The 15,726-nt window shown below is 53.4% G+C and overlaps 2 protein-coding genes across 3 annotated transcripts in view; both read right to left on the bottom strand.

The window, feature by feature from the left end:
- The window catches only part of LOC105307371 (vesicle transport protein SFT2A), a 26,877-nt gene extending 13,403 nt beyond the window's left edge, over positions 1 to 13,474 (bottom strand). Inside the window, exons 1-3 of the mRNA XM_011382850.2 lie at positions 13,461 to 13,474; positions 12,712 to 12,875; positions 11,327 to 11,488 (exon numbers count right to left, since the gene is read on the bottom strand). Coding sequence (XP_011381152.1) covers positions 11,327 to 11,488; positions 12,712 to 12,875; positions 13,461 to 13,474 — 340 coding nt within the window. The remainder of the gene's footprint in view (positions 1 to 11,326; positions 11,489 to 12,711; positions 12,876 to 13,460) is intronic.
- Positions 13,122 to 15,726, bottom strand: part of MPC1 (mitochondrial pyruvate carrier 1) — a 10,742-nt gene continuing 8,137 nt past the window's right edge. For both annotated transcript variants that reach the window (XM_023524752.1, XM_011382848.2), the window contains exons 3-5: positions 14,692 to 14,788; positions 13,974 to 14,106; positions 13,122 to 13,634 (exon numbers count right to left, since the gene is read on the bottom strand). In XM_023524752.1, the coding sequence (XP_023380520.1) occupies positions 13,610 to 13,634; positions 13,974 to 14,106; positions 14,692 to 14,788 (255 nt within the window). In that variant the 3' untranslated portion in view covers positions 13,122 to 13,609. The remainder of the gene's footprint in view (positions 13,635 to 13,973; positions 14,107 to 14,691; positions 14,789 to 15,726) is intronic.

Genomic DNA, 15,726 nt, shown 5'->3' with positions numbered 1-15,726 from the left:
AGTGGTCGCACCGGAACGCAGCGCGACAGCGGGTCACCGAGCTCGGGCTTCAGCAGGCGCTGCTTCCCGTTACCAGGGGTCAGGACATAGCGGGCTCACAGCCATTGCCTGTTGGCCGAATGGACCCACGAACGCAGGTCCTCGTGACGTTGGGTGCCGCGGACGCACGTCCGGCGCTCAGACCCTCGTCCAGGCCCGACACTGTGAGAAGAATCCTGGGGGCCACTGTGGAAATACTGGCAGATGGGCTCAGCTCTCAGCGGAATCAAAATACCCTCGCTAGGAAGGAGTCGGAGCGAAGGACAGGCTTTGGGGACAGGCCGTTCCGTGCGGGTTTCAGCCCTGCCACTGCCCTGTGCAGTGGGGACCAGCCCGCGCCCTGCCCGGTCTCACCAGGACATGACACTTACTTTTAAGGTTACATGAGGATAGATAGATATACTTAAGATTCTTTCCGAAGAAATAGAAGGAGGCTGCCTTACTCCTTTTTAGGTTGTGAGGGTTATTTATTTCCTTAGCTCATCTTTCATCTAGGAATTTGCAAGAGTGAGCCCCTGCTTATAAGACGAATGGCTAATCCATCCCATGTGCCCAATGTCGCATAAACACTGCAAACCTTTGAAGTGTTTACTGTTCTCTGGCCAGCGCTGGGTGAACAAACGCAATGGGGAGGTGGCTTTTTTTCTCTCTCTTATCCTCCATCATGCCAAGGAGAGATTAAAAATTAGGACTGCCTGTACCATATGAATTCAAGAGAGTCTTGCAGCTTTCCAAAAATGTACTACGAGGTCATCAAGTCATAGGTTCTGCTTGTTGGCTGGTTAAGATCGTAGTGAAAATGTGTATTTTATTACATCACCCACACTAGTTCTTGCATAAAATCTGAGAAAATGTGGACCCCTAAAGACTTACTGTCTGTCCTGCTGCCTTCAGTACAGATCTTATCTAATCTCAGGTAAGAACATATTACGGAGACCCCTAAAAAAGCAGATCATACACTTCTTCTGATAAAAGTTCAATACTCAGCACTTTTCAGGCAGAAAACACTTATACTTGGCCTATTTGTACTTAAGTGTGAGATCTTATCCTTTTGTCCTTAACTGAAAAAGATCAGAAAATAGATGATAAACATCTGTAAAATCATAAACCTCTGTGCTTCTGTTTAATAAAAGTACATCTGTAAGTTTTTTAAGGATTTTCCTTTTGAAGCAGAGTAACTGCCGTTTTCCATATGCATCAAGTTGAAATAAACTGATTCCTCTAGTAGTAGAGAGAAAGCTTTCCAAGGATGTATGAGGCTGTATCATGTGAAGCGGTCAATGTCCAACTATTTTTAACAAAAAAGGCCAATTCTATATGTTTTAATCTGTACTTAGATATAAGAACTGTTAGAAAATAATATTGAAGGTTTAAGGATCTTTTGGGCTTTTTACTTCCTGCGCTCTAGGAGCCAAGTTCAGTTTCCTGCACAGTTTTTGCTGCAGAGTTTACAGAAGGCGTATCCCTGACCCAGATGATAAAAGAGTCAGCCTGGATTTGAATGCTGGCTCTCCCATCTGGTAGCTGACATTTCCAGCAAGTCAACTCCAACTTAGGTTTTACTTTCTCGTGTGAAAATCAAGGTGATAATAGTTCCTACCTTCCAGGCTGGTTATGAGGATTAAACAAGATGATACTACCGTCGACCTCTTTACTCACAGGATCTGTGTTCGCCTACTTGCCAGAATTTACTTGTAACCCCCAAATCCGTACCCGCAAGCTCTTTCACAGTCATTCAAGGGGCGTGCACAGAACACTGAAACATCTGAGTTGTCTGAGGCACACGGTCCCAGGCGAGGTGAACGAGGCCACGTGCTGGCTTCTCAGTGCAGCTCCTACCATGAACAAGTGTCCTTTCTGCGATCCATCGAGTGTCGCATTGTGGCATTTTTGTGCTTTAGTTGGTGATTTTACTGTCAAAAACAGTTCCGTCGCCTCGTGCTGAAGTGCAGCCTTGTGTTCCTAAGACCAAGAAGGCCATGCCGAGCCTCATGGAGAGAGCACGTGTGTTCGGGAAGCTGCTCAGGCCCGAGTGATGTGCTGTTGGCCACAAGTTCAATGTTAATGAATCAACATCATGTCCTAAATCAGTGTCTTTAAACAGAAACACAGCACAGGCTCAGTCTTGACCAGAGGCCCCACCCCTGCATTTCCGGGGGAGGTGGGGTAGCACTAGCTGGTGCAGCGGTCCCTGGACTTCCTGGGACAGAGCTGCTGCGTGACCAGGATGACTGCAGGGCCTGCCACGTGCTGAGCACTGAGTAAAGGCCGGTTTTAGTGACTGTAGTAATTACTGTGTTTCGTCATATCATTTCTGCTCTGGGCCCCCGTCTCTCTTCCCAGCCTAGCGAACTGTTGAGGCCTGTGCCTCTTGCCGGCTAACTCAGAAAAAAGTCCAGTAGTTTCCTTCTTCCTCCGTCTGCCTCTCAGCTGTGGGACTCTCCAGAGCCAGCAACTTTCACAAACACCAGGCAGCCCAGGCACAGAACAGGGGTAGGTGCCGCGTGGCGAGAGGCCAGGCCCTTGAGAAACGCGGTGCTGCCGGCGGGCCCGCTGAGCCGCGCTGGCTGCGGCCACTGTCCTCCGCCACCGAGGGAGTCTAACGCTGTGGGACCCCCACAGCCCATCCCCGACCCCACCGCAGGAGCGTGGGAGTCAGCCGAAGGCTCCCCAGAGAGGCCGGCGACCAGGGAGGGGGCTGGCCCTGGGAGCTGAGAGTGTGGCCCTCCCCGCAGGCCAGCCCAGGCCCCGCCCACCCGGGATGCGACCCTGCAGCCCCCTGGGAACTCTGCCGGAGGGACCCTCTGCGCGAAGCACACCCCTTACACCTGCCGACCCGGCGGGGAGCGCGGCAGAGGCGAGGGGCCCCCTGTCCCGGCTGCGTCCCCTGCCCCAGTGGCAGCGGGGCGGTGAGAGGAGATGGTGCAGGGCCGCCGGCCTTCGCCCTTCTACGATCTCACACGGTGCTCGCTGGAGGACGGCGACCGCACAGGTACTCTCAAGGGAGAGTGACACTTGCCACGAGCCGCTGAGCGGTTAGAAGCACCGTGGACAGTGCGAACCCCACCATGCGGGGCGGATCCAGCAACACCTAATCCTCTGCCGTTGCTGTCGCAGCAGCGTGAGGGCAAATCTTGATACGAAAAGTCACACACACGTCACGCGAGCCAGAATGCTCTGTGAATGAACAGCCAGCCGCCTACCCGGTCTGTTGCCATAGCTACCTGAGCTGCACAGCAGAGGAGCGGAGGATGGAGGCGCTGGGCGAGAGGGCCTGGCTGTCCGGCGTGGGCGGGAAAGAAGGATCAGGGACACCCGCGCAGAAGGAACGTGGCTGGCATGAGAGAGGCGGCAGCCCTGGAGAAAGACAGTTTTAGTTCTAATGGTGCTGCTCGTCTTTGCGAGGTCTTAACTCTCTCCCACTGCATCTCGGTGCTTCCGTTCCTGATGTCACCCATAGGAACAAGGTGACCGTTCTGACGGAAGTGATGGGCAGGGAGTGTCCATAAGAAAAAAACAGGAAAGTAGCAGCACCCCAGTTTCCACGCCAGCCTGGGGCCAACCGGGATGATCAGGGGACAGGGCGGCCCTAAGGGAAGGCAGACATGGGGCAGGGCCATCCCAACCCGGTGGCACGTTTGGCCTGGCCCCCCTGGGGCTCGCAGGCTCTGCAGGTCACTTTAAATCTGTCCACCTCACTCCTCCGCTTCGAAACGCTCAGGGACCAATCATGTCCTCAGAGCAGAGGACACATCTCAGCAGGTCCCCACAGCTGGCCGGGGCCAGCCTGGCTCTCCCCTCCAGCCTCGTGCATTACCACATCTTCCCACAGTACAAGCGTGCACACACACACGTGTGCACACATGCATAAGCACACACACGGACTCACATTTAGCCAGACCGCCCTGCTCAGAGTCTGTGAATCCACGGTCCCACCCACGGGCCTTTCTACACGTGGGTCTCATTGCCTCAAATCCTGCTCCCCAACCCTGCCATGTCCCCCACCCCCAACTCCTCCAAGCTTCCTTTCTTGGCCAGTTCCCGGTTGACCTAGGGGTCTCCTCCTCCGGGGAGCCTTCCCAGACCTCTTAAGACAAGGCCAGGGGCCCCTGCCCCGTGCCCTCCTCGCTGCTCGGTCCGCCCCGAAGCGGACTCACCAGTCACTCTGCTGACCTGCCTGGCCACAGTCAGTGGTCCCACTCGGCTGCCTCGTTCACGTCCAGGCCCTATCCCGAGGTGCAGAGCCTGGCATGTGATAGAAACTCAGCAGATATTTCTAGAATGAACAAATGAGTAACAATAGGTAGAGCATATTGAAGAATCTGAGACATAAATTGCCATATGACGTCTAGGGTTAATGGTAGGGGAGAAAATAAATCTTGGTGTCAGTTAGCTAACAGTTACGTGCTGAGTGTGTCCTGCGTGGCAGCCACGTGTGTGGGTGAGTGGGACGGGCTGGCAAGAGAGGAGGCTGAGAGATCGTGGGAGAGCAATTCCAGCCCCGGGGGAGGAAATGAATGGCAACTTTGTTACGCAACCTGTGTGTTCAATCCAAGGGCATAGAGGAAAGAACCGTTCAAGAACCACATCCCAGCCGCGTGGACCGTGAGCCACTCGGCACGCGGCCCTTGCTCAGAGCCGTATGGCGTTTGCCAGGTGAATCGCACGCCGTCTTCACTCCAGGACAATCTACACTCGAATGTCAGGAAACACACTGAATATCTGACCCAATCGTCAAGCCTGTCTGTCTCCGCATCAGCAGAACGGGAAACGCTTTTTACAGAACTCGACAGGGACTGCGCACTTGCCGCCCAGAAGCCCCGACACGGTCAGGTGCAGAACCGCCCACTGCGGACGCAGACGTGAGTTTCCTGTTTCTCTTAACATAAACGGGATGATGTGTGACAACTATTATAAAACCAGGGGAACCCAGCAGCGGTGTGGACCGGTTTTCTGACTGGCCTCCCTGAATCTCTGCAGCGGGAGCACACCTGATCCCGGCGTACGAAGTGTCCAGGTGGGCGCTCCAGCGTTGCCCGAGGTTGGCGCACAGCAGTTTTTTAGGGGGCGTTTTCCAAATGCTGTGAGGCTCTCAGCTGACACACTGATTTCTTCAGCCCTTTGCACGGTTTCCCAAGTGTCAGAGTTTGGACTGGCCGTCGCTGCGTGGTGGTGAAGTAACGGACATTCCTGCCCTCCTCCCAATGCGAGGGTGACGTCCCCGCAGGATAAGCTCCACATCTGGCTTCTCTCTCTCCACGTATTCCCAGAGTCCAGCCGAGTCCCATGACATGGAAGATGCTCCATAAATATTTTTTGCATGAATGAGCAAAAAATCGTACCTCCTAAAGTTCGCCTAGAAATTATCTTGTCTTTCCTCTTTTTTTAAACAAACCAAGGGGCCAGACACATTCACTGACCTTCTTGCCGTCTCTCGGCTGGTTTGTTAACGACACCCAGTACCCAACTCTGTGACCAGAGACTTAGTCACCATGACCGGCCCAGGGGAGAGGCCAGGACAAATCCTCAGCACGCCCTGATGTGAGGTCTCCTTTGCTCCCCGCCTGTGTTTCCCTTTCAGACATGTTTATGGGGCAGAAGTCACTTTGGGGGTAGGTTTTTTGTTTGTTTGTTTGCTTTGCATCAGAGTCATTTGTTAATCACTCCTGCAGAGGGGTCGGGTACAAACAAAAATGAATAAAAGCTCTACGATCTAAGCACTCTTTCCAGGTGTGCCCTGGCTGACCGGCCAGACATGTCCTCGCCTTCGCAACAGTGGGTCCCTGGGGTGACCTCCCAAGGACAATGTACGCGTCTGAGAGGTGCTGGGATGTTTGCTGAAGCCACGACCAGCACAGGGTTCATTCACAGCGTGCGCTCACGACCTCAGCGTCTGACTCCCAGGAGGCCACAAGATGGCATCATTTTGCCACAAAAGGGTCTCAACCCCAGGGAAGGTCACAGGGTGTGAAGTGCTGGGCGCTGCTGCGGGCACCGGAGGGGCGGGGGCTGCGGGTGTCCAGGTTGTCGCTCAGGGCCTACTTCCGGGAAGCCGTGGCGGGGTCTGTCCCAGCACAGCCGCCCAGTGGCTGTCGAGGCCTCGACTCACAAACCAGAGCGCATTATCCACGCAGATTCGCGGATGGCATGGATCTTACTGATTTGTTTTCCGCAAACTCAAAATATTTAATCAGTTGCTAAAACTGACAAAAAACTGACAAATTTCTTTCCCTCCCCGTCTGTGCTCCAGAGACTCCTGCTCGGATTTTGTTCCCAGATGCTTCTATTTTTGTCACAGGCAATCGGGCATCCTGCCGACAGGCTCTGTTTTCTCCTCGTGGGACTTGTGTTTGTTACTGCGGGTTTTAAGGAGCCGTTTGGTTTTACGCCTCCACCCCCTGGACATGTTAGTTTTTGAGAGCTTGCACAGCCTCCGGTCCGGCACTGATAACAGTCTGGGCCTAAGAGTCAGGGACCTGGTCCCCTGGCTGTCCCTAAGAAGACATCACAGTGATGGTTAGCAGACATTTCCAGAGGCACATGGCCCTCATCAGGAACGGGGACATGAAGACTAAGAAGTCAGTTCCTTGTCCGACGTTGATGAAAGGCCTTAGTTGCAAACAGAATCTACTCTGGCCAGTTTAAGCAGGAAAGGGACTAAGGGCTGCGGGGTCACTCACAGTCACAGAGCCGAGCGTATTGGAAGCAATTTTGAGGCTTTGCTTCTAAGACCAACGCCCAAACCACACTGTGGGACTGGACGGGTGAGAAGGCGGCCATCACTGCCGCCTCGGCCAGATTAACGCCCGGGCTTCTGCTGCCAGAACCGACCTGTGGTGACAGCTGCCTGTGGGCCAGCAAAGCGGATGTTTTGTTCCTTAGAGAGCCTGCTTCCTGAGTTCACATCCAAATACCAGGGAGGCCCCACCTGCTTCCCAGCTGCTGGGGAGGGAGTTGGGAGACGGAGCTGGTAAACAGGAAGTTGGGGAAGTTGATAAACAGGAAGTCTGGGGACCTTCAAATACATAAATGCTACCTAAGTCATTATGGGCCTCAAGTCTGACAAAAGCTCACCCAGCAGAGGAGAAAAAAGCAGCTAACATTTTCAGAACTGCCAGAGGGCCAAGGATGAGATAATCCAACAAGTTCTATGTACTCAAAGACAGCCCCAACACATCGTTTAAGTCCCCCCTGTAAATGCAAAGGAAGTCTTTTAAATAAAATGTGCAGAATTAGCCCTCAGAAGGTCAAGAAATTTCAGACTTTTAATAGCACGGTAAGCTTGCTCGTGTAACTGGGATGTCATCTCCCAGATCCAGAGAACTGTCAGAGCTTCTGTGTAGGAAAAGTAACAGCTGAGACCCATCCCCAGCTGTCCGCCTACGTACCCCAGGTGTTTTGAAAGAGTTACTCTTTGGTCTAAGCGGCAACTTAAAAAAATAATAAAAAATTGTGAAGTGATTATTCTTAATGAGAAAGGCCTTGAGAAGAAAGTACAACGTGGCTGAATTTAAATGAAGCAAAACTTAAAAAGCGGAGACCCGCTGGTTGTCAGAGAGGAGAGGAGGCATCTGAAAAGAGCACAGGGAGGCTCGGAAATGGCCGACTCCGCGGGTTACAGGTCACCACACCCTGCAGATCTCTGAAGAGCCTCTGGAAACCCTTGCCGCACCCACCAGACAAAGGACCAGCGGTCTGGGAATTCCTTCCCCCTTGCAGCCCCCACCCGAAGCTCCCCGTCCCCATCCTGAGTCACAAGCTGGTGCAGTAGAACCTCAAAGGACTCACGCGCTCCTTGCACGGACACTGCAGAGGTTTACAAACTGTCAGAAATCTAACGGAGAGGAGCTCGTGCTAAGGCGCTGTCGAGCCCCACACGCTCCGCCAGCTGACAAAGTCTCCTCCCTCTAACCGTCGTCTGAGCGTCCAGTTTCCTCCATCGGGTGTCGCATCCAGCAACAGTTGGTCTGCTACTGCAGCGGTCCCCAACTTCGTGGCACCAGGGCTGGTGCTCCTATGAGAATCCGATGTCTGATGAGGGCCCGGTGCTCCTATGAGAATCCGATGCCTGATGATCCGAGGTGGAGCCGAGGCGGTGATGCTGGCGCTGGGGGCGGCTGCGAACACAGGTGAAGCTTCGCTCCTAACAGGCCACCACCAGTATCGGTCTGCAGCCTGGGGTTGGGGCCCCCCGTGTTACTGTCTTTGTCCCACAGAGACATCTACTCTGACTTTTGGCAAAAACGGTGCCGTTGTGATGTTGCTAATGTAAACTAGGCAAGTTTGTACATGTATAATTCTTTTTTTTGTTTATATTTTGAAATAACTGTAGTCATTAAAAGCTTTGCGGTGGGTAAGCTGCTTGAAGAGTATTTAATTTTGCTAGAAAATATATAATTAAAACCAAGTTGGCATTTTGACTTCTGAGTAAAGAGAAGATTGGACAGAACCCTAAATAAATGTGCATTTACCTGTGTTGTCTTTGCTTATCTTGTATAATCTGGAGATGCCCTACATCTCCTTACGAACTCCCTGGAGGGAAATTAAACACTGACACACACAAAGTTAAGAGAACGTTCACTGAGAATTATTTCAATTTATACAATGTAGGCCTTAGTAGGAAAATATGTAGCATGGTATGTAGAAAATTTGGACATCAAATTTGGATAGTCATTATTTTTATTTGAAAGTTATAACTCGAAATGGGCACAAGCTAAATCCTTCACATCAGGGCAAGATTGAGTAGTTAAACAATGTGGGTTGTAAGAGCACTAGAAATTCGACAGTGTGAGGGAAACTGGTCTGTTAGCCCAAACTCATCGGCGCAGACAGCCGGGAGCACCACGGGAGGCTGGCCTCCAGCGTCCTGTGCTGTTAGGTAGTTAGGGTGCTGTGAGCAAAGGGCGACAAGAAATGAAGACCCCCCGCCCCGAAGACCTCCCTGAGACATCTGTTTGATAATTAGAAATCACCCCCGCACCCTGAGAAACAAAGAAGTAGAAAGTCCTAAAATGCCAGCCGGCTTAATCCAGCACAGTCTGTCATACCCTAACCACCCCATGACCTGGCCTCATTATGCCATCGTTATAATATCATGCCTATGCCCAGACGCTCATGACACTAATTGTAAGACTGAATTCTGGGTAACCACATGCGCATGGGCAAAGGGTTATCTTACAGCCAAATGTCAATCAAAATGACCTCTCATGCAATAATCTAGCACCGGCCCTGGAACCGCCCGCCACGGCCCCGGTGTGAGCTCACTCCCTGACTTCTACACTGTCCCTCTTCGCTGCCCCTCTTTCTCTTGGAGAATACTTTCATCAAACCCGTTTCGCTCTTGAAACGTACCTTACAAATCTCACTTTCTAATTCTCACTGATCGGTCGTTCCTTACCGTATCAGTGGGGAGGAACCGAGGTGCCCCTCAGTGCTAGTGGGTGTGACGATTTCAGGGAACGGCGCTGCCAAACCTATCACCGCCTCAGACCTCCAGAACGCGAAGCCTTCACACCGGAAAGAAAGGGTTGCAGTGCGCTCTGCACTGGATTACGTGCTTCTGTAAGAGTAAAATTATTTTAAGTGAATTTAGAACTGTTACTCGGAACTTACATACTTGGGACACTGAAATGGCCAAGGGTGACGTCATGCAAGCAGCAAGAGTGCCAAGAGCCTGCGTGTCAGTATAAAGGCCGCTCCTCAGACACGCTGGGCACAGGGCAGGGGGCGGCACTCGGGGCACCATGTGCCGGGGCACATGGACCCTCTCAAAGCTTTGTCATGTCACATCTAAGGGGACCCTGTAAAGGGACTCCTAGCAGCCAAAGGAATGGCATTTAAGCCAAAAGAACAATAATCGTAGATGATAAAAACAGGTTAAATCTATAAAAATTCATGAGTCTAGTATCATCCACACACACACACACAAAAAAGCCAGAAAACATTTCAAAATGATTTGTTACAACTGAAATAGCTATTGAGCCAACCCCTCACTTTTAACCCCGGGTAGGAAAGGAAGGAGCTGAGCTGGCCTGCCTTGCCAGCCGGCCCGTGTCGGGGGACGAGGTCCTCGTCGGGTGAGGCGTCTGCCCTGCAGAAGGCTGCCTGGGATCTGGAAACGCTCCGTGTCCCGCCGCCTGGCGGAAGCACACGCCTACGTGGGAACGGATCCCGCTTCTGCATCCTGCCTCTGGTAGCCTTTCCGAGCACCTGAGGGCTGTCTGAGCTGGGGTGACCAATGGCAGCACTGCATCCTACTGCCCGGGGACACTTGCTTAATACTCGTGGGTGAGCCAGACTTTGGCCCGAGACCAGCTTTCGTAATGAAGTCAGGGGGCAGCTACTCCCCATTCAGCTTTTCTGTGGTCACTGTCACATCCTCTGCCAACAGCACCCCTGGGAGTCCTGAGGGCCACCCTGGCTCAGGTCACCCTATCACCCCAGGCGAGGACAGAGGGACAGCACGTGCTGTCTGCTCAGCTCACTCCCCGAGGCCACTAAGCAGCCCAGGGCTGCATCCCAGCTCACTGGGGCTTTGCTTTTGAGGATGCAGTTTTGTGAGGCATTCGAGCGGATCAGCTGACTTCTAAGCAGTCTGATGTCATGTCAGGGAGGGTGTCAGGACCACAGATGCTGTCGGACTGGTGCTTAGTTCTCTCCACCGTCTGTAGTGCTAAGCACGTGCACACGCGGAAGAACACCTGAGCCTAAAGGCAGAGCTCGGTCTGGCTGTGGGGCAGGGGGCGGGTGTGGGGGGCTGGGAAGGAGGCAGCAACCCTGACCCACTGGAGGGGAGGGGAGGGGAGGGGAGGTGACTTATGAAACAGAAGGGCAAAAGGCCATTGACTTCTCAACTACTTCCTGCCTTGGCAATGCTCGCCATGCAGCCCAGGAAGTTCCTGCTGCAGGGTGAGGACGCACAGTCGTGCTGGGCATTTTTGGCAGGGAGGACTTCACTCGCCATTGTCACCTCTGCCCGCGAACTTAATGTAACAAAGACACCAACATGGCCCTTTGGGGTCGACAGTTGCTGTCAACTTCATCTTGAAAGTTAGTCACAACTCATTTGTGTCTTTGAACTCTCGATTTGAAATAAAAAGTATTTGGGGCCCTGGAGTATGATTTTTAGAGAGTGTTCTATGGGGAAATTTAAAATTTTGGATACGTGTCATTGGGCGTTTAAAGTATCAAGGTTTGCGTCAGTCCAACCCTGTGTCCTCACGTAACTTCAGTCCAGCGGCTCCTGCAGCTCCCGGCGCGGACGCCCTGCCCTGGTGGCCGTACTCACGGGGCCGGCAGCGCTCTGGCGAGGCCCAGGCGCTGACCGCGTCTGGGGCCAGCGGACCCCCCGTGTCTCTGGAAGCCAAGTGCTGCGAGCCCAGGATGAGCGAGCAGCCCAGGGCCTCTGCCCGCGTCCGGCGAGTGTAACGCGGAGCTGCAGGCCCGTCGGCTGCGGGAGGCCGTCACTTACACGCTGACCGCCCAGGCAGTCTCAGCGCCCTGTCTACCAGTGGACAACGGATACGGCAATTTTAAAGCAACCAAGAACCTTGAAAAAGCCCTGCTGTGCAAGAACATCTCGCACGTGGGTGTCAGCGACACCCGGACGCCCCTCCCCCCCCACTGTGTTCCATCGTCCTGGGCCTAGGCTTTGTCCCTGCCGAGTCCCCAGGCCCCGCACGGGGCCAGGAACAAGCCGTCTGCCTCAGCGCCCCGTGTGCCTGGGAAGGGCGAGCTCGAGGCCCGGCACGCGCACAGCTGCGGCCACACCTGCTGCGGCCACACCTGCCGCAGCCACACCTGCCGCGGCCACATGTGTGCGCTCGCCGGCAGGCTCCCTCACGTCGTTGGCAGCTTTCACAGGGCAGAGAGGCCCTTCGCTGCCTCTCGGAATCTTGTCAGGCGAACCGGGAGAGGGCTCCGAGCCGGCCCGCTGACGCCACCCTCTGCTCCTGGGCCCCTCGGGTGACACCCACGGGCCTGCCCTTAGAGAGCTAACCCACCCTCCCCGTGGAGGAGGGGAAAACTCCTTGCTCCTTGCAGGTGGGACATGGTTTCTCCAAGGTGACCAAAGGAAGAAAAATCCCGAACCGCAGAAGTCACAGTGGCTTGGGTGGCAGTGTCAGATGCCACTCCAGGTGCCCTGGGCAGCTGGATTTTGTACAGGTATTGTTGCTCGCGGGACCAACAAAGCAGAGCACACGGTTTTAACGTAATAAACCAGCCGAGGCTCTGACCCCGAGCTCCTTTTCCCCAGCCTCAGCTTTGGCTGGCCGTGGAGGAAGGAGACTGGGGCTCGGGACCACACCGTCCCGAGGGGCCCCAGGGACCAGAGGCAGCAAAGCAACAGGGCCGGGCAGGAAGGGGCCCTGGCCTGCCAGCGCTCGGTGTCTCCCAGCCTCTTGGCCCTGGCAAACGGAAGTGGCCAGGCCCGCTCCCCTCCTAGGGCTGTGCAGGGCCCCGAGGGAGCACGCCTGGACGTGCTCTGTAAACTACCCAGCATCCTCGAAGGGAAGAAGAGAAAGTGACACGGGGAAGTGTGCAGAGGGCTCGGCAGACTGAGGGTGCTCCCAGCAGGTACACACCCCGTCGGCTTCACGTCTGCTGCCCCCACCGTCACGGCCACCGACGAGCAGGTGGTGCCGATACTCGCAGAGAGGCCTGACCGCGTACCTGTGCTCAGGGACTGTGGGCCGCTCTGCGCACTCCCGGAGCCGTCCAGGTCCACAAGCTCCATCGCTTCCAGGTCCTCGACCTGCTGCCCAATGCAGTGGGGTGCTGGGACCGCCACCCTGACAGCTTTCTCCCGGAAGCGGAAGTGCAGGGCACTTCCCGGGCTGCCGGAAGCCAGGTGCTTCTGCTATCTGTCAGGAGCAGTGTTAGGGTGCGTTTCCTGCCGTCTGCCCCTGAGAGAGAGGACGCGCTCTGGAGAGCTGGGACTGTCGGCGCAGCCCAGAGACTGCCCTTCCCGGCGCCTTTCCCGCATCGCGATCATTTTCAAAAGTTCATTTTACACCGTAACTATCTTTTTAGGAATCTAATTCTACCATTTCTTAAAAACGTGGCAAGATATTTAATCATTCTCAATGGACAAATATTTCAGTCATTTATTGCCATTAAGTCAGAGCACTGCAGTACACGCACTGCGTGGGAACACACTTGCTCAAGCAGGGGTGACGAGCGGCTGCATGCGGCCAGCTGCCAGGCGTCTCGTGATCGCTAAAGTCAAGAGCTCTGAGTGCTTAAGAGCTGAGAGTTACAAACCTTGTTCTCTTCAGTTTTCATTAACGAATCCTGATAACATACATGTTACTGCAGATAAAACCATCATTGGGAATTACTAAAATCATTGCATATTTCGAGCTAGTCTTTATGAGAACTAAAACATTCAGTACTTGTAAGGCAGCCGAGAACTGGCTTACGGACTCTCGGCCATGTCTACAAAAATGGTCTGCTTAGTAAAAACAGCCTTCCGCATGTCTTCCTCAGCAACCCCATCATGAAGCAATCCTGACTCAGCAGCAGCAGGTCGCAGCCTCCCCTTCAAAGAGTCAGTTCTCCAGGTCCATTGTTACGCTGATGCCTTTTTAGTCAACCTGGAAATAAACACAAAGAAAACTTCAAGGAGAAGGTTTCACTGCCAAAAACCTCAAAGGCCTTGGGCCACTTTTACATAGCATTCCGACATACGATCTTACATAAATGGTAGCATCCTACTTCGTGTTTTAATAAGTGGATCTGCACTGCATTGCATTAGCTGCCCAGTCACCTTTTCAAATTCAACAGCATGTTTTCGATCTGAATCAGTTTCCCCAACTGCTTGCACACATCTGTGCACACTCGCTCTCGGCCCAGCCCCTAGTGCCTCTTAAGATGAGATTTGGCTCCATTCTCCCCAACCCCTGAACAGGAAGGATGCACTCGGCATGGCTTACTCGTGCTTGATGAGCCGTCCGCCCTGGATGAGCTGGGCTACTTCATTTGTGGCATGGCACGCAAACAGGAGCCAGTTGCGAGGCTGCACCTTGTAGGCGAATCTCATGAATGCCAAGGAATAACAGCAGAGGGCTGCCAGTCGTCAACCGGAAGGAAAGCGATCATTTACAATTTAGAAGACTCAGAACAGACAACACCCAGATCAACTGTCAACTGCCTTAATCAAAAAAGGAATCTCTCCTGCGGGTCAGTGCCTCGTGCTGAGTGGGGGCTCATCTAACACTGACGCTACGGCAGACACTTTGTACCTGTGCCCGGACGTCTCGGAAATGAAGCGTCAGAGGGAGTGGCACATGGGAGTGCCTGCCACTTCGCTGTCCCCTAGAGCTGCTTACAATCCACTACCTGAAGGAAATGCTACGTAATCCCCTCAACAGTTTTATGGTTAAATATCAGGGTTTCAAGTAAACCTAATGACACTTTTTCCAAACAGAGTTCAAGGGGACACATTTTTCAACCTAAAATCTAAAAGGCGAAACAGGACCTTAACTCTTTCTAGATAATCGCCCTGTTCTTCCTTACCACGGAGAAGTGACACTTCCGGTGTGTCATGTTCTTGGTTACTTTCTCACGGTGACTGTACTACCTGACCTGGATGCAGGAGCTGTCACAGTTACACAGACAAAAGTCCTCGCAGGTGCTCAAAGGCGCACTTACCGAATGTCATCCGCCCACTGATGATCTCTGGGGACTTCTTCATGTCATTGATGGCGGCGACGGGAAGGCCCCAGTTGGCTACGGGGCCCCAGAAGTGCTGCAGAACACGACACAGGGGAAGAGCAGGCGGAGGCGTGAGCGGCCGCGGCTCCTCGCGCCCCCCACCCCCGCGGCCCGCCGCAGGACCGGGCGGCGTCCCACTGCTCGCGGGCTGCACTGTGAATGGGCAGTTCCCACAAGGTGAGCCCAGAGCTAGAAGGATCTGGCCTTTTACCAAGGTCCTACTGACTTTCAGATTACCACCAAGTAATCTGATTGTCCCATTTAGAGAATTTTAAAAGATTAACTTCTTATACGATTTACTCCAGCCGCAATTTAAAACCCGTGATAACTAGTCTTCGTAATGTAATGTCTACATCAAAACTTCTTTTTTCAAATTTTCATTAAAATATTTGTCAACATCTCTTAAAATGCAGACCTAAATTGGACATTTTTTCTGAGGAGAGGAACTTAGTAAGGGAAAAGTTGTTTTTAGCTCAGATCAGAAAAACTGCAAGTGTGCAGTCAGAACGCCAGGCAGCTAGAAATCGAGACTGGGAAACTTTTTGCAGTAACAGCAATGACTTAAATTTAAGAAACGGCCGCGTTTCAGACAACGAAGCCGCGTCTGTGCAGTGGCGCCCGGCTTCACGCAACCTGCGAGGCTGAAACAAGGCCGTGGCTTCTCCAGCAAACCGAACCGTGTCTGTCAACGCAGGACTTGCTAACGCAGGACTTGCAAATGCCTGAAGAGGTCAAGACCGTACCCCGCGGGCTGGACGCCCTTTCCCGCATCGGGGCGTCAGATTTGCAGCAGCTGGGGCGGGTGGGGGCTGCGGAGTGCACGTTCCAGTGGTGCATTTTTAATACTGACCAGTAATCAAAACCCCAAATTCCGTAAATAGGAAACCAGGGGAGATACAAGAAAATAAACGAGAAGCACGTTTGGCGTGGTACAAGGAGCCCGTGACGCGTTTACCTGACGTGCTCCCACGC

Source organism: Pteropus vampyrus, unplaced genomic scaffold, assembly GCF_000151845.1.
Source record: "Pteropus vampyrus isolate Shadow unplaced genomic scaffold, Pvam_2.0 Scaffold492, whole genome shotgun sequence".
NCBI classification, from domain to species: domain Eukaryota; kingdom Metazoa; phylum Chordata; class Mammalia; order Chiroptera; family Pteropodidae; genus Pteropus; species Pteropus vampyrus.
This window is presented reverse-complemented; position numbering and strand designations above follow the sequence as displayed.